Source organism: Oncorhynchus keta, chromosome 12 (genome assembly GCF_023373465.1).
Source record: "Oncorhynchus keta strain PuntledgeMale-10-30-2019 chromosome 12, Oket_V2, whole genome shotgun sequence".
NCBI classification, from domain to species: domain Eukaryota; kingdom Metazoa; phylum Chordata; class Actinopteri; order Salmoniformes; family Salmonidae; genus Oncorhynchus; species Oncorhynchus keta.
Window position 1 is genome coordinate 39,858,394 of NC_068432.1, and position 18,407 is coordinate 39,876,800.

At 42.1% G+C, this 18,407-nt stretch overlaps 2 protein-coding genes across 6 annotated transcripts in view; both read right to left on the bottom strand.

Moving 5' to 3' along the window:
• LOC118372726 (uncharacterized) overlaps window positions 1–5,334 on the bottom strand; it is a 49,791-nt gene extending 44,457 nt beyond the window's left edge. Inside the window, exon 1 of one of the 2 annotated variants that reach the window (XM_052458303.1) lies at window positions 3,691–5,334. In XM_052458303.1, the coding sequence (XP_052314263.1) occupies window positions 3,691–3,749 (59 nt within the window). In that variant the 5' untranslated portion in view covers window positions 3,750–5,334. The remainder of the gene's footprint in view (window positions 1–3,690) is intronic. The other variant, XM_035758709.2, reaches the window with a different exon arrangement.
• Window positions 5,335–6,000: 666 nt separating this feature from the next.
• mat2al (methionine adenosyltransferase II, alpha-like) overlaps window positions 6,001–18,407 on the bottom strand; it is a 43,769-nt gene continuing 31,362 nt past the window's right edge. For 3 of the 4 annotated variants that reach the window (XM_035758708.2, XM_052458306.1, XM_052458307.1), the window contains 6 exons: window positions 11,552–11,664; window positions 8,313–8,456; window positions 7,275–7,493; window positions 6,762–6,944; window positions 6,508–6,641; window positions 6,001–6,289 (listed from right to left, as the gene is read on the bottom strand). In XM_035758708.2, the coding sequence (XP_035614601.1) occupies window positions 6,187–6,289; window positions 6,508–6,641; window positions 6,762–6,944; window positions 7,275–7,493; window positions 8,313–8,456; window positions 11,552–11,664 (896 nt within the window). In that variant the 3' untranslated portion in view covers window positions 6,001–6,186. Of the gene's footprint in view, window positions 6,290–6,503; window positions 6,642–6,761; window positions 6,945–7,274; window positions 7,494–8,312; window positions 8,457–11,551; window positions 11,665–18,407 lie in introns of those variants that run through there. The other variant, XM_052458305.1, reaches the window with a different exon arrangement.

Sequence of the window (18,407 nt, forward strand, 5' to 3'; positions counted from 1 at the left end):
GGAGGAGGCATTGTTACTGAACCCATGGTATGTCCTGCTGACTGGCTGGCTCCTCCATACCTTGGGGAGGAGGCATGGTTACTGAACCCATGGTATGTCCTGCTGACTGGCTGGCTCCTCTATACCTTGGGGAGGAGGGGAGGAGGCATGGTTACTGAACCCATGGTATGTCCTGCTGACTGGCTGGCTCCTCTATACCTTGGGGAGGAGGCATGGTTACTGAACCCATGGTATGTCCTGCTGACTGGCTGGCTCCTCTATACCTTGGGGAGGAGGGGAGGAGGCATGGTTACTGAACCCATGGTATGTCCTGCTGACTGGCTGGCTCCTCTATACCTTGGGGAGGAGGGGAGGAGGCATGGTTACTGAACCCATGGTATGTCCTGCTGACTGGCTGGCTCCTCTATACCTTGGGGAGGAGGGGAGGAGGCATGGTTACTGAACCCATGGTATGTCCTGCTGACTGGCTGGCTCCTCTATACCTTGGGGAGGAGTGGGAGGAGGCATGGTTACTGAACCCATGGTATGTCCTTTGGGAATTACAGCATTATAGCATTATAGCATTTCACGATCGTTAACCAGTGATGCCTTCTAGAGTCCCAATTAAGGTCAATTTCAAAGACATCTGACAGGGCCAATACAATTTCAAGAGGGGGAAAGTACACCATTTTTTATTTTATTTGATCTTTTATTTAACTTGGCAAGTTATTAATTATTATTTACAATGACTGCCTACACCGGCCAAACCTGGACGACGCTGGGTAAATTATGTGCCGCCCTATGGGACTGCTAATCACGGCCGGTTGTGATACAGCCTGGAATCGAACCAGAGTGTCTGTAGTGATGCCTCAAGCATTGAGATGCAGTGCCTTAGACAAGGGCTTTTCTTTCGAAGCATTGATTGTGCACTAAAGAAACCATAAAAACATCCTAAAAAGGAGTGATGTCATCATTGCGAGCCTGCAGCATCACAGGGTCTACCGGGGCTCTGCCAGTGTAACTACAACACATTACAGTAGGATTACTCTGCTAGAACAGGCCTGGACACGACACACAGTCTGCCAACACTCCCTCCCATAACACACACACACACACACACACATAGAGAGAGAGACACAGAGAGAGACAGAGAGACTGTCGTGGAAAAATGAACGTTTATGTTATAATGCTTGTAAGATTATATTATAATCTTTGTATTGCATTATAATAGTTGTTACATTCGACAGAATAGAGTATTGTGTGTGTGTTCCACTGAGGATGGGCCTCTATGAGATGGCACTGACAGAGGAGATTGTCTTTGGGTAATAAAGCCTAAAGAGCATTCCAGATAACATGAGCTAATGGTTCTGTTCTATGCCTTATCAGGGAGAGACAGTTCCCTTTTGGAGTGAGTGGAGTTCACCGGACGTACTACCTGTCCCAGACCTGCTGTTTTCAACTCTCTAGAGAGAGTTGGTAGAGATACTCTTAATGATCGGCTATGAAAAGCCAACCGACATTTACTCCTGAGGTGCTGACTTGCTGCACCCTCGACAACCACTGTGATTATTATTATTTGACCATGCTGGTCATTTATGAACATTTAAACATCTTGGCCATGTTCTGTTATAATCTCCACCCGGCACAGCCAAAAGAGGACTGGCCACCCCTCATAGCCTGGTTCCTCTCTTAGGTTTCTTCCTAGGTTTTGGCCTTTCTAGGGAGTTTTTCCTAGCCTCCGTGCTTCTACACCTGCATTGCTTTCTGTTTGGGGTTTTAGGCTGGGTTTCTGTACAGCACTTTGAGATATCAGCTGATGTACGAAGGGCTATATAAATACATTTGATTTTGATTTGATTTATTGAGGGGGCCAGACACTGGTCTTTACAATGAGAACTGTTGACACAGCAAATCTTCACCTTTGTGCACTGTTCCTAAGATCTGTGTGTTCGTCAGTGTAAGTTGAGAGGGGTGTATCTTGGCTATAAAAGATCTTTGTACTTTTCTGGTGGTACTTTTCAATGGTTCATTAGAGATGGTGCATCATTGAAAGGCAAAAAGGCTATTGCAAAGCTTATTATTAAAACATATGTAGTTTAAGTATAACTCTGACTGGTGTGTGAAGTTTGTAACTCATTTGGTAAAGCAGAAAAATGCCACGACAAGACGCAGAGAGAGAGAGACACAGAGCGAGAGAGAGACACAGAGAGAGAGAGAGAGACCGACAGAGAGAGAGAGAGAGACAGACACAGAGAGAGAGAGAGAGAGAGAGGGAGAAGAGATATAGGAAAGAGAAGATAAGGGAATAAAGAAATACAGAGGAAAGAGAAAGCAGGGCCTGGAGAACTTGGAATAAAAGCATGAGGATAGGCTGTACGTGCATTGTGAATTATACCAGATAGATCAACACTGATTGGATCATTTTCTGGAGCTTCCACTCGCTCACAGTGGTTAATATCCTTAGTAAAGCTAGGCAATCGGGCGACATTGCATTCCTTTGGAAGAAAGAGAAAAGAGCAAACTACCCTAGAGAGTAAACTATAGTAGACTCTTGAGTAAACTTCACTGTCCTTCAAACAACCTCACAGTCCACTCTGCCATCACTATTCCGCATTAGTGCACAATAACCAAACAAAACAATTTTTGTGAGGTTTCCCATAACAGTTGAGTCTTACTGTAAATTGTGGCTTAGTGTAAATGAATCCCAGCCCCCTGAGCTATTTGGTGTGAGGTTTCCGTCTGTCTGCCATGTCTGTCTGCCCTCTTGCCGGTCTGTCTTTTTGCCTGAATAGCTGTCATGTCTGTCTGCCTTCTTGCCTGTCTGTCTGTCTGTCTGCAGGTCAAGTTTGTGTGTGAGGAAGCCAGCCAGGTAAACATCATCACACTCATACAGATGTTAAAATCCCTCCTTGGAGTCACTTTAAATGTTTGTTTGAGGGGGAACAACAGAGGCTGTGTCAACGCACACCTCTCATTCTCACCAGAGGAAAGTTATTTTAACACACTACAGTGACTTTATAATAGTCTACTTTACAGTGTTGTTTCTGTAAAAAAAAAAAAACTTGTCCTGAAGATGTTTGTCCGTGGACTCCCAGTCAGCAGCCTGTACTCGGGGAGGAAAACCATGTGCCTCCTCTGCTCTGCTGTAGTAAACTACACTTTGGCCCAGCTTGTTTCTAGCAAATCGAGCGACCAGTTATTCAAAATCAACTCTGCCTCGATATAAGAGAACAGAGTTGAGCTTCCTCAACTAGGTAGACTATTGACTTTGGACCAAATATTCAAGACGGGAATTGGGATAGCGCTTGTGGTCCCCAATCAAGGAGGGCCTACAGCAGCACCTAGATCTTCTGCACAGATTCTGTCAGACCTGGACACTGACAGTAAATCTCAGTAAGACAACAATAATGGTGTTCCTGAAAAAGGTCCAGTTCCCAGGCTCACGAATACAAATTCCATCTAGACACTTGCCCGAGAGCACACAAAAAACTATACATACCTCGGCCTAAACATATTATCTATTTCACTTGTTTTGGCAGTGTAAACATACGTTTCCCATGCCAATAAAGCCCTTAAATTGAAATGATTATGATGCCGTGTTGATGTTGTACACCCTCCTCCCACCATCACGCCCACTAATTATATATAAGAATAGGCATCCATTCAGAAGCAGAAAGCAGTGAATACATCTTAGCCTACAAATATTATTACCTTTTCTGGACGGGTTTCTTCCTCTTCTTCGCTGCATAGATCCCCTCATTCCCCAACATAGTTATTTTGACTTTTAAAAAAAATAAAAAAATAAAAAATCTAGTTTAAATTTTCCTCCCCGATTACCCACGAACTTCAAAAAAATCATACGCATAACAAGCACGAATAACAGTTCCAAATGCGAACAGAGAAGTTAGCATGCTTGTTGCTGGTCCAAAGAGACCCTTGTTATCTGCTCTGCTATTCTGAGGTCGATAAAATGTTGGTCGGAGCGTGGGGTCCGAGGTCCTACAAAGTCACGAAAACTACACTTGAGTCCAGTCCCAAACCACGTTTATCACTACCCTCGTTCATCGAAATGCAATGTGAAAGTTGTCCCTCCGGTTCCTCAAAGTAAACTCGACCTGATTACGTAAGAAGTCTTCTTTCTCGCAATAGGTTTCAACCAATCGAAATCACTGTAACATATAGCGCTCTGTCACACCGAATATTATTGGTGTACATTCACTAATATAGGGGGGATTCTATTCATGCCCCGGGTGAACCGGGTGTTGATTGCATACAATTAAAACTAGTTTTAAAATATATGTATTTTTCCTGCATGATGCAGCATGCTGTAATGTTTACAATATGAACGAGTGGCGCAGATTATCGTTCGATTTGATCGATCAGGGCGCGCCTCACCTCACCGGCTTCCTCGTGTCAGGTTCATGGCAATAGCCCCGTTCAGGTTAATAGAACTCTCTCATTACCATCTTTCATAAGCAACAGAAAGAAACAACTTCAAATAATTCTGAAACAGTCGACCCGAATCGGATGTTTGACATGTTTCGTCAAAGTAACAAACTATGCAATATCTCATCAAACAGGAAACTTTTACCTAACCTAACAGTTGTTCTGCGTCTAGTTTTTTATAATTTGTATACTGTTTGACATTTTTACTGCATTGTTATGAGCGAGTAAAAAGCTTCTCGCAATATCTGCTATAACACCTGCTAAACCGTAGCGCCCATATAGTAACGCCAAGAACACACCGACAGTGTTTTACAAAACGCCACCTGCTGGAGAAGACAGATTTCGGGCGCAGTTATCCCTCTGGCTTCGCCTCATAAGCCTCAATCACACAGACAAGAGTTTTGCGTTTCGGTACACCAGAAGTACATTCATTTCCAATGGAATGCTGTGTTTGCCTTGCAGCATTGCAGAGGCAGTTGCAGTGTGTTCTGTGTGGTGCATACCAGTGGAGGCTGCTGAGGGGAGGACAGCTCAACATAATGGCTGGAACTGAGTGAATGGAATGGCATCAAAAACCTAGAAACCACGTGTTTGATGTATTTGATACCAATCCACTGATTCCGCTCCAGCCATTACCACGAGCCCATTCTCCCCTATTAAGGTGCCACCAACCTCCTGTGGTGCATACAGTTGGATTTATCGAACAAAAACTGTGTGTAAACAGCTTGACAGAAATGGTAGCAGAAGGTGAATGTTACATTTTTGTTGCACACATTCAGATGCTGCATACCATTACGCAAAATGGTATGCAGAATCATCTGGACATTCATCTTCTGCTACCATTTCTGTCAAGCTGTCTAGCATACGTTGGATAAATACAACGTATGCACCACACAGAACGCACTGCAACTGCCTCTGCAACGCAATGCTGACGCAACGTTCCATTGGAAAATAATAAGCACTATCGGTGTGATCGAGGTGTAAGAGGCGAAGCAGAGGGATAACTGTGCCCTAAACCTGTCTCCTCCAGCACGTGGTGTTTTGTCCGGTTTTTTTCACCGCTCACCAAGCAAGAACTTTTTGTATGGAGATCAATGAGTGTCGAATTGGGTTAAGAAAAAATGTAAAGGCTTATTTTCTATATTGGGCTTATATGATAGAATAGAAGTTGCGTAATGCTTAGGTTGTTAGTGTACTGATATGAGTAGGACACGTGACATCCTTGAAAAAATACTATATATCAGAGTTGTACCTGTTCTTTACAAGCATATCTGCCCTCTCATTGGCTAGAATGGTCCCATCGGACCTTGCCTGCTCCCGACTCAATAGCCTTCCATTTTTTCAGATGTTTTTTTTTCAGTGTTAGAGTGACCACTTAGAGTGACCATCTGGTCAATATAATGGATCATCTGTGACGGACCAATACACTTTGATTTGATACTTTTTTCTCTCCCTCCCGGATGCCGTTGAGTAATCAACAGATGACTACTTCCCTCTAGAGGTAATGGTGAATATTGCGCCTTTCACTTTTCTGGAGGCCATTACAAAACCTTGCTTAAATTACACAACCAAGTGTCACAGTGTTGCTGAAATGTCAATTTATAATTTCAGTAGGATAAAAGATAGAATTTGGCCCATGATTCACAGTTTACAATTACATGTTGAATCATAAAGAGAAAGAATCTATACTTTTTATCTGATAGTGTTATTTGGCAGTCAGATTTACAAGAAACAGCCAGGTGATAAGAGTGGTTGTTTCCATCAGAACTGCAGTGGCTTGGGCTTCTCCCAGGGGAACTCGTCCCGGCCGAAGTGTCCATAGCAGGCAGTGGACTGGTAGATAGGCCGCTTCAGACCCAGCTCTCTGGAGAAGAGGGAATATGTTAACACATCAGAATGTGCCATAAATTAGCCTGCTGCATAAGATTCTCCACCTCTCTTTGGCATAATCGTTGTGATTCCCAAACGCCCCAACTTGACCCAAAGCAGAAGCAGCTCATCAGCAAGATCAATTAGTCAAATAGCTTAGTATCTCAATTTGATAAAAAGCCACAGATCACAAGACAGTGATATTGTACTTACTTGACAATTACCCCAGGCCTGAGGTCAAAGTTGTTGTTGACGATCTGCAGCAGTTCATCCTCCTGCCTGGTGGACGTTCCATAGTGGAACACAGAGATGGACAGAGGGTGAGCCACACCGATGGCATACGAAACCTGGGACAGCAGAAACAGAAGATTCACACTCCCATAAAAGATTAACAAGGTTTAAAAAAAAGTCACACACAGATATTGAATGCAGAATTTTAGTACATACTTTTAAGGATTTTGACTGACCTGAACCAAGGCTCTCCGGCAGAGCTTGGCTTTCACCAGAGACTTGGCCACCCAGCGGGCTGCATAGGCCCCAGAGCGGTCCACTTTAGAGTAGTCCTTTCCAGAGAAGGCCCCTCCACCATGCCCTCCCCACCCTCCATACGTGTCCACTATGATCTTACGACCTGTCAGTCCTGCATCACTCTGTCCAGAAGAGTACAAATACAAAACATAAAATACACACACCACACATCTAATTGCCTGGGAGATGATTCATACATTGTAAAACCAGCACTCCTGCAAGGAAACACCTTATAACACTATATATGTATCCTTGAATTGCTAAGAATCTATAAACAAAAGAAGTTACAGTATGTGTACATATCGACAAATTAGAAACTCCACATGTATAAACATTTACAAGCATTTAAACCATGTATAAGGCATTTGATTTTGTTAGTTCAATAAAATTTAAATAAATTCCCAAACTTGGTTAGGGAATAATGGTGTATTATTTGAAAGCCCCATTCTTACCTGAGGTCCGCCCAGAAGGAACTTCCCACTTGGCAGCAGGTGGTAGATGGTCTTGTCGTCGAGGTAACGGGCGGGGATGACCTTCCGGACCACGCTGTCCATCAGGCTACGGCGTATCTCTTCCAGACTGACATCAGGGCTATGCTGCACAGAGATGACCACTGTATGGACACGCACCGGCTCCATGGCCCCACTGTTATCACGGTACTCCACTGTAACCTTGGAGACAGAGGGACAGTTCAAAGGTCAGAGTTTGGTCATAACTGACAAGAGGACAAGACAGAAGTTATCTGAAGAAATATTTCTGAAGTTGTATGCAAAAATATTATGTTGTTTAGTTGTATTAGTACAGCGGTTCCCAAACAAGGGGTCACAACTGATATGAAATAGCTAGGCCTGCTACGCTATGAACCACACACTATTGTAGAGACTTCGATTTCACCGGCCACAAATGATATGATGAAAACAATGTGTGGGGAGGCAGAGGCACAGAACCTCACATCAATACCTTTGTCAGATAACACTGTGAAACTAAGAATTGATGCTATAGCTGGCAATCAAGAGGAAAATGACTGAACCTAGCCTATTTGATAAACTGAACAAACTGAATACAAGCAAAATACAAAAAAAGTGATAGATGAGTGACTGAATCACAGTCTGTTTGACTGTGATCCTGGCTCCTCTGCAATAAAAACAAATATCGATCATAGTTGAATGTGATAGGAGAGATGAGGTACGCACTGTCGACCACGCCCCCTGACTTTGAGAAGCTCCGACACAACATGCGTCAAGCACACCAATCTCATTAGTGGTGGTGAAATAAAATACATTATGTCAGACCCCTGTATTAGTATTTAATCTGATCTGAGACTCATTTCAAACCAATTTAATATTGGGGATAAATATGCATCACCTCAATCTGTCTCCAATCCACTTGTATTTCTGTCGTTACATGATTTGTGCAGGATTGGGGACATTCACTAACTAGGTTCTACGTCACTCATTCTGATAGACTGGCCTCATCACTAGAGGGCTCACCTGAGTTTTAGAGTCCGGTCTGATCCAAGGACACTCGCCGTTGGCAGACAGCTCCTTCATCTTGTGGTTGAGTTTGTGGGCCAGTAAGATGGTGAGAGGCATACATTCCTCTGTCTCATCTGTAGCATAGCCAAACATCAGGCCCTGGCAGGACCACAGGCTAGATCATTAGACATTCACTTAAGCCAAGGCAGTGTGTGAATGCACGTGTGTGTAAATGGGTTGTTTCGCGAAATGAGTGCATTTTGTATCCCTTTGACATTTTAAGTAGGATTTGTATACCAATATAGAATTTTAAGCCGGTTACTTTAAATTAAGAAACCTTTAAATTGTATTTTTCACCTTTATTTAACCAGGTAGGCCAGTTGAGAACAAGTTCTCATTTACAACTGCAACATGGCCAAGATAAAGCAAAGCAGTGCGACAAAAAACAACAGTTACACGTGGGATAAACAACCGTACAGTCAATAACACAATAGAAACATCTATATACAGTGTGTGTAAATGGAGTAAGGAGGTCAGGTAATAAATAGGCCATAGTAGTGAAGTAATTACAATTTAGCAATTAAAACTGAAGTGATAGATGTGCAGATGAGGATGTGCAAGTAGATATACTGGTGTGCAAAAGAGCAACAAAAAAAAGTAAATAAAAACTATAATATGGGGATGAGGGTAGGTAGTTGGATGGGCTATTACAGATGGACTGTGTACATCTGCAGCGATCGGTGAGCTGCTCTGATAGCTGATGCTTAAAGTTAGTGAGGGAGATATAAGTCCCCAACTTCAATTATTTTTTTGCAATTCGTTCCAGTCATTGGCAGCAGAGAACTGGAAGGAAAGGCGGCCAAAGGAGGTGTTGGCTTTTGGGATGACCAGTGAAATATACCAGCTGGAGCGTGTGCTACGGGTGGGTGTTGTTATGGTGACCAGTGAGCCAAGATAAGGAGGAGCTTTACCTGGCAAAGACTTATATATTACCTGGAGCCAGTGGGTCTGGCGACGAATATGTAGCAAGGGCCAGCCGACGAGAGTATACAGGTCGCAGTGGTGGGTAGTATATGGGGCTTTGGTGACAAAATGGATGTCACTGTGATAGACTGTATCCAGTTTGCTGAGTAGTGTTGGAGGCTATTTTGTAAATGACATCGCCAAAGTCGAGGATCGGTAGGATAGTCAGTTTTACGAAGGTATGTTTGACAGCGTGAGTGAAGGATGCTTTGTTGCAAAATAGGAAGCTGATTCTAGATTTCATTTTGGATTGGCGATGCTAAATATGAGTCTGGAAGGAGAATTTACAGTCTAGCCAGACACCTAGCAATTTGTAGTTGTCCACATATTCTAAGTCAGAACTGTCCACAGTAGTGATGCTAGTCGGGCAGACTGGTGCGAGCAGCGATCGGTTGAAGAGCATGCATTCAGTTTTACTAGCGTTTAAGAGCAGTTGGAGGCCACAGAAGGAGTGTTGTATGGCATCAAAGCTCGTGTCCAAAGAAGGGCCAGAAGTATACAGAATGGTGTCGTCTGTGTAGAGGTGGATCAGAGAATCACCAGCAACAAGAGCGACATCATTGAAATATACCGATAAAAGATTCGGCCCGAGAATTGAACCCTGTGGTACCTCCATAGAGACTGCCAGAGGTCCGGACAACAGGCCCTCCGATTTGACACACTGAACACTATCTGAGAAGTAGTTGGTGAACCAGGCGAAGCAGTCATTTGAGAAACCAAGGCTGTTGAGTCTGCCGATAAGAATGTGGTGATTGATAGAGTCGAAAGCCTTGGCTAGGTCGATGAAGATGACTGCACAGTACTGTCTTCGATGGCGGATATGGCGGATATGATATCGTTTAGTACCTTGAGCGTGGCTGAGGTGCACCCATGACCAGCTCGGAAACCGGATTGCACAGCGGAGAAGGTATGGTGGGATTCGAAATGGTCAGTGATCTGGTTGTTACCTTGGCTTTCGAAGACTTTAGAAAGGCAGGGCAGGATGGATGTAGGTCGGTAACAGTTTGGGTCTAGAGTGTCACCCCCTTTGAAGAGGGGGATGACCGCGGCAGCTTTCCAATCTTTAGGAGTCTCGGACAGTACGAAAGAGAGGTTGAACAGACTAGTAATAGGGGTTGCAACAATGGCGAAGGATAATTTTAGAAAGAGAGGGTCCAGATTGTCTAGCCCAGCTGATTTATACGGGTCCAGGTTTTGCAGCTCTTTCAGAACATCTTCTATTAATACTATATGGTATGAATAAAGACTTGCTAAATTGCCAAAATTCAGCATTTTGACATGACCCTTTGTGCACCCTCTGACTTCTAAGATTTTAACCCACATCACCAAGATTTCACTGAGTTTTCACCATCATTGTAAAGCTAGTTATCTTGCTGCTTTGAGAAAGTCATTTCTGAATATTATTTATTTTATGTGATTAGTAATTCACATACGTTTGTCCCTCATTTTAAGGTCAACCCTATTACGTGAACTGAACTCTCATTTTAATAAGGTGAAACTATCCCTTTTTTCTAAAGAAACATTGAACATCTAATATTCAAATCATAGAGTAAAACCAGGTGAGCTGGTTCTACTCTTTTATGTCGTTTTCTGGTGTTTTGTGGTGGAAAACTGAGAGGGTTGGTAGAGAATAACATGTTAACCCTGTTACCCATAGATAGACTAGAATGTTTTTAACAAAAACAATTTTGGGGTGAAGCTTGCATTCAACTACCACACCGTGTTGTACACATAAAGCTGCCAAATAGAGGTTGACGTTTATTGCCACAAGTCTTGTCCTGGAGGCAGAACTGAGCAAATTGGATAGGTCAAAAGTCAAAATTGGGTGCATTGTAAAAATGTATGAATATATATATATATATATTTGTAACTTTTTTAGTCTTAATTTAAGGTTAGGCATTAGGGTGAGCAGTGGGGTTCATGTTGGGTGCCAGCTAGTGACCACTCTGTAGAGTTGCCAGATTCATAATGAAAAAAGCTATCTTCCTTCCATTCCCCGTCACAAGGGGATTTTTGTCCGATTTAAGATCAAATCAACCCTCTTACATTCAACCATGTTACTTTATTTGGCACTTAATATAGTTTAATTTAACCTCTTGAGATGGGAAAAATATTTTTTTTTATGAAGTTGAAAATGTGTCTCTATGACAATGTAAACATTTATTGAAATCAAACATTTTATTTTACAAAGTTAAATTTCTCAATTGGTGGAAGTGTAATTTAAAGTGTACCTGGTCTCCTGCTCCGATGTCATCCTGATCCTTGCCTTCAAACACACATACTGATATCTCTTCTGCCTGGGGCTCTAGGGCCACCAGCACGTTACACGTCTTATAGTCAAACCCTGTAGAAAGACAGTTACAGGGCCTTCAGAAAGCATTCAAACCCCTTGACTTATTCCACATTGTTGTGTTACAGCCTGAAATGGACTAAATAGTTTTTATCCTACCTCTCACGCAGCTACACACAATACAAAGTGATATGTTTTTAGACATTTTTGCAAATGCATTGAAAATTAAAAACAGAAATATCTCTTTTAGTGTCTTCGAAAATTATTCGGACCGCTTGACTTTTTCAAACTTTAAGTTATATCCTTATTATAAAATAGATTAAATAAAGTAAAAAAGGAGCACGTGATGACGCAGAGCTGAGCAGACGTTGACAATCCGAGCTCTTCAAAGTTATTCTATTATTACCTAAATAACGGTGAAACAATATTCTAACATCGGCTGATAAATTGTCAAGTACTTACCTTCCCAAAGAGGCATGGACCTCTGACCGAGAGGCAAGAAGAACGACCAAAACGTTGTTGATTCCCAAGATAACGATAATGCTACATCTCGCAAGATTAGCATAACTCAGACGATAGTTCCAGACTGTTGCTCTCGGCAAGCTCGCATGCTGGCTACTCTCCTCCGGGAAATTCAGGATGGTAACAAAGGTCTTTCTATGAAAATTGACAAGAAATCGGCTGAACTCCATTCTTCCATTGACGACCTGAAATCCTCCATGAATGATCTCCTTTTGAGAACGACTGAGGCAGGTTGTGCATTAGTACAGTTGAAGACACCATCACTCGACATGACCAGGTTCTGATACAACTGCAGAAGGACAATGCCAACCTCAAAAACAAGGTAGACCAGATGGAGAACCAGAGTAGACGTAGTAATATCCGTGTGGTGGGATTGAAAGAGGACAGCGAGGGCCGTGACCCGGTCCGTGTCTTCACTCAATGGATCCCGGAGGTCCTAGGCATAATCAACTTCACCAAGCCGCTGGAAATCAAACGTGCCCACAGAACATCAGCGCAGAAACCCCGGCCAGATGAGCCCCTATGGGCCGTCCTGAACAGGTTCCTCCGTTTCCAAGACAGAGAGAAGATACTGCAACTCGCAAGAGCCATAGGGGACATCGCCATCGATGGGAAGAGGGTCAGCCTTTTCCCAGATATGAGCGCGGACCTCGCCAGACGCAAGCAGTTCAGACCTGCCGCCAAATGGTCCTTCTGTAGCTCAGTTGGTAGAGCATGGCGCTTGTAACGCCAGGGTAGTGGGTTCGATTCCCGGGATCACCCATACGTAGAATGTATGCACACATGACTGTAAGTCGCTTTGGATAAAAGCGTCTGCTAAATGGCATATATATATATTAAAGCACTGAAGGAGAAGAACATCACCGGCTACCTCATCCACCCTGTGCGGATGAAAGTTCAGTTCAAAGGCTGAAAGCATCTCTTCAACACACCGGGAGAAGTGTTCACTTTTCTCAAAGAACTGAACCGCTGAACCAGGACGGTCTCTCTGGGGGATAAGATGTAGTTTGTTTGTTTTCTCTTATGAACTGCTGATATATTCTTGGAATATCCGTTTACCCCGATATCCGGTCGCTATAATTGATTTGTACATTTTCAACTAACCGTTTTTTTCCAGGGGTGAGTTCTATTACATTTACAGGAGAGTATATTTTGGTTTAGTCAATATCCACTGGGCGAAGCAAATAAGTGGGCTCAGGCCCACTGCTTTCCCCCCAATTTATGTTTTTCTTACGAAAAGAGACTCAAGCAGCCCTTACCATGGGCAGTAAATATTCAGCCATAAATGTCTATTCACAACATTTGTTTTCAACTTAAGAGAGCTCGCAGGTTTTTGTTTACGCCAAGGTTTAGCTAGTAAGAGCAAGATGGAAAGCGAGCAGCAACGTATCTCTACAAGTCTATTCATGTTTGATTGTTGTTTTAGTCTGACAATCGGGGTGGGCGGGATTTTTTTTCCTTTCCTTCCTGTGTTCAAACCAAAGTTGCCACATTTCCTGACTATTTACACATGAGAGATTTCCATTCGGTTACACATTTGAAACCCAGCCTGCTTAATCCACTAAAATACGTCACATTCAACGTAAAAGTTCTTAACAGCCCGATTAAAAGGAAAAGAGTCTATACATAAGAAGAAATAAAAGTCTGACATTGTGTTTTTACAAGAAACACATCTTACAGCCTGTGAACACAAGAAATTGAAGAGGGAATGGGTAGGACAAGTTTGTGCATCCTCTTTTAACTCCAAAGCAAGAGCAACTGCAATTTTGATAAGTAGACACATCCCCTTCTGCGTCAACAACACCACATCAGATCCCTCGGGCAGGTTTGCTTTGGTGCAGGGGCACATGTTCTCAGAGTCTTGGACCCTATTGAATATTTATGCTCCTAACTTCGATGACCATATGTCATAGAATGTCTTCCTTCAGGTCGCTCAAGCACCACCAGGATGGCTACTGGTTGGAGGAGATATACATTTTTGTTTAGATACAGTTCTTGATAGTTCCTCTGATAAACCCTCACTTCTTACCAAAGCCGACAAGCTCACCATGTCATTCATGAAAGATCTCAATTTGCTAGACATCTGGGGACAGATGCACTCACAGGATAGGGACTACTCTTTTTATTCACACCCACACGCATAGATAACTTTTTACTATCGACCCAACTATATCATAGTGTTAGATATCGAGTATCTCCCCAGATTGCTTAGTGACCATTCTCCTCTGGTATTATCAATCTCCATTCCTACCAAGGCAAATGGAGCATATAGATGGAGACTAAATTCTACACCCCTAAAGCAACCTGAATTTTGTGCATTCATCAAAGAGCAGATCAATATTTTTACAAATCCTCCGCTCCTGACAGTTTCATTCTTTGGGACACATTGAAAGCCTATCTGAGGGGTCAGATCATTTCCTATACTAAAGGGCTGAAGAGAAAGTGCGGAACTGAGTGCCCTTGAATCTGAAATCTCTGAGCTAGAGAAAACCTACCAAAGAGGCCCGACTAAAGATCTATACAGGCTTTTGGTAAATAAAAAACGGAAATGTAATATTCTGAACACATATCAAGCTGAGAGGGCCATCACTAAATCAAAACAGTGTTATTAAGAGCTTGGAGAGAAAGCTAACAAAGTATTGGCATGGCAACTGAAAGCAGAGGAAAATAAGAGGACAATTAATGCTATAGAAACTCTTACTAATGAGATATCTTTCGACCCTACTGAAATTAATAATACTTTAAAGAAATACTATGAAGACCTCTGTTGATGGAATTTATAGGTTTAAATGAATGATTAGAATACTCCACCCTGAAACCATATAATTGTATGAAATTGATTAGAATCATAAATAATTAATGATGGGTGTAGTTTTAGTCAGTAAAACAATATGTCTGTACAAATATGTCTCCACAGTATCTTAAACACAGACTGTAGTAGCAGAATTCGGTGCCGACCTGGCTAGGGCCTCAGAGATTGGGTAAAGAACGGGAAGTACTTCCCACGGTCTCCCTATCTTGAGGGAGAACGGGGAGTGATTCTCACGGCCTCCCCTAATCTTTGTCGGCTGGGAAGAAGGACAGTGTGTGCGTAGGATACCTAATGTTTGTGTGGAAGTATGTGCGCTGCTATAAAATGGATGTCTTTGTATTGTGGACTTCAGAACGTTCTCGTGAATAAACATTTGACTTGTAGGCTGGGCCTCTGTCTGTTTTCATTTCAACCAGTATCTTACAAATTCTGGGTTACAGACTGAGAAGTTAATTGAAGTTCAGTTTATGAACATTGAGAACAAAATTATCTTAACAACCTCTACACTTCCCAATCAAGCGATGATCTATCAAAGATCGACTCCTTTCTCAACCTCCCATGCCTGTCAGAGGAAGACAGAGAGCGCCTGAGTGAACACTTCTCAGTTCCTGAATTGTTGGAGGCCATTAAATCCTTAACTTCTAATAAATCTCCTGGGGAGCTTGGCTTCCCTCCAGAGTTCTATAAAGAATTTAGGGAGCTGTTGGTCCCCTACCTTATGGAGGTACTTAAAAAAGCCAGGGAAGACAACCGCTTTCCAGAGTCTCTCTCTCAAGCAGTGATTACTATAATCCACAAGAAAGGGGAAAACCCGCTAAATTGCGCCTCCTATAGACCAATCTCTCTCCTTAACACAGATTGTAAACTGGTCACCAAGACCTGGTCACCCAATGGTCACTCTGACAGAGCTCCTCTGTGGAGATGGGAGAACCTTCCAAAAGGACAACCATCTCTGCAGCACTCCACCAAATCAGGCCTTTATGGTAGAGTAGCCAGACGGAAGCCACTCCTCAGCAAAAGGCACATGAAACAAAGATAAATGACAAAGAAGGATAGTAAAAAGGCAAACTCAGCTCCATTCGTTGAATCAGATGGCTCATTCATCACAAAACCAACTGATATTTCCAACTACTTTAATGATTTTTTTCATTGGCAAGATTAGCAAACTTAGGCATGCCATGCCAGCAACAAATGATGACACTTACATATCCAGACAGATATCTATCTGACCAAATTATGAAAGACGAGCATTGTAATTTTGCCTTCTATAAAGTGAGTCTGGAAGAGGTGAGAAAATGTTGGTGTCTATCAACAATGACAAGCCACTGGGGTCTGACAACTTGAATGGAAAATTACTGGGGATAATAGCGGACGATATTGCCACTCATATTTGACATTTTCAATTTAAGCCTACTAGAATGTGTGTACCCCCAGGCTTGGAGAGAAGCAAAAGTAATTACGCTACCAAAGAATAGTAATGCCCCCTTTACTGGCTCAAATAGCCAACCAATCAGCCCGTTACCAACCCTTAGTATACTTTTGGAATAAATTGTGTTTTAAAAATGCTATTTTACAGTGAACAAATTGACAAACTTTCACCAGGACATTCAACAAGCACAGCACTGATGACTGGCTTAGAGAAATTGATGATACAATTGTGAGGGCTGTTTTGTTAGACTTCAGTACGGCTTTTGACATTATTGATCACAGTCTGCTGGAAAAACTTGTGTGTTATGGCTTTACACCCCCTGCTATATTGTGGATAAAGAGTTACCAGTCTAACAGAACACAGCGGGCCTTTCCAACATAATCCAGGTAGAATCAGGAATTCCCCAGGGCAGCTGTCTAGGCCCATTACTTTTTCAATCTTTAGTCACTTGATCTCTTCAGTCACCAAGTCCAGAACAGACTATGGGAGGCGCACAGTACTACATAGAGCCATGACTACATGGAACTCCATTTCACATCAAGTAACTGATGCAAGCAGTATAATTTGATTTAAAATATAAAAATAAACCTTACGGACAGTGGTGGAAACAGTACCCAACTGTCATACTTGAGTAAAAGTAAAGATACCTTAATAGAAAATGACAAGTAAAAGTCACCCAGTAAAATTCTACTTGAGAAAAAGTCTTAAAAGTATTTCGTTTCAAATATACTTAAGTATCAAAAGTAAAAGTATGAATAATTTCAAATTCCTTATATTAAGCAAACCAGATGGCACCATTTTCTTGTTTTTTTAATTTACGGACAGCCACGGGCACACTCCAACACTCAGACATAATTTACAAACAAATCATGTGTGTTTAGTGAGTCTGCCAGATCAGAGGCAGTAGGGATGACCAGGGATGTTCTCTTGATAAGTGTGTGAATTGGACTATTTTCCTGTCCTGCTAAGCCTTCAAAATGTAACTAGTACTTTTGGGTGTCAAGGAAAATGTATGGAGTAAAAGGTACAATATTTTCTTAAGGAATGTAGTAAAGTAAAAGTAGTCAAACATAAATAGTAAAGTACAGATAACCCCAAAAACCACTGCTTATAGAACAGCGTGGACTGTGAAGCAACACAAACATAGGCACATACACATGCATACACACACACGATAACATGGATTTAGTATTGTAGATATGTGGTAGTGGTGGAGTAGGGGCCTGAGGGAATACAGTGTGTTGTAAAATCTGTGAATGTATTGTTATGTTTTTAAAATTGCAGTTTTTTCCTGTCACAGCCATTAAAATCTAACTGCATTAACTTCTTGGTGACAGGGGGGCAGTATTGAGTAGCTTGGATGAATAAAGTGCCCAGAGTAAACTGCCTGCTATTCTGTCAGATGCTAATTTATGCATATTATTAACTTCTTGGATATAGGGGGTGCTCTTTTAATTTATGGATAAAAAAACATTTAAACGTTCTTTAAACAAGATATTTTGTCACGAAAAGATGCTCGACTATGCATATAATTGACAGCTTTGTAAAGAAAACACTGACGTTTCCAAAACTGCAAAGATATTGTCTGTGAGTGCCACAGAACTAATGCTACAGGCGAAACCAAGATTAAATTTCATACAGGAAGTGCCCCAGATTTTGAATGTGCTGTGTTCCAATGTATCCTTATATGGCTGTGTATGGGTCACGAATGAGCTGACTTTCTGTCGTTTCCCCAAGGTGTCGACAGCATTGTGACGTATTTGTAGGCAAATCATTGGAAGATTGACCTTAAGCGACTACATCTACCAGGTGGCCGCTTGGTGTCGTCCGTTGCAATTATTGCGTAATCTTCAGCTGCGTGTATTTTTCGTTTGCTTCGAGGAGAAACACAGCTGCCACTAATTATTTATCATCGAATAGATATGTGAAAAACACCTTGAGGCTTGATTCTAAACAACGTTTGCATGTTTCTGTCGATATTATGGAGTTAATTTGGTAAAAAGTTTGGCGTTGTAGACTGCATTTTCTGATTTT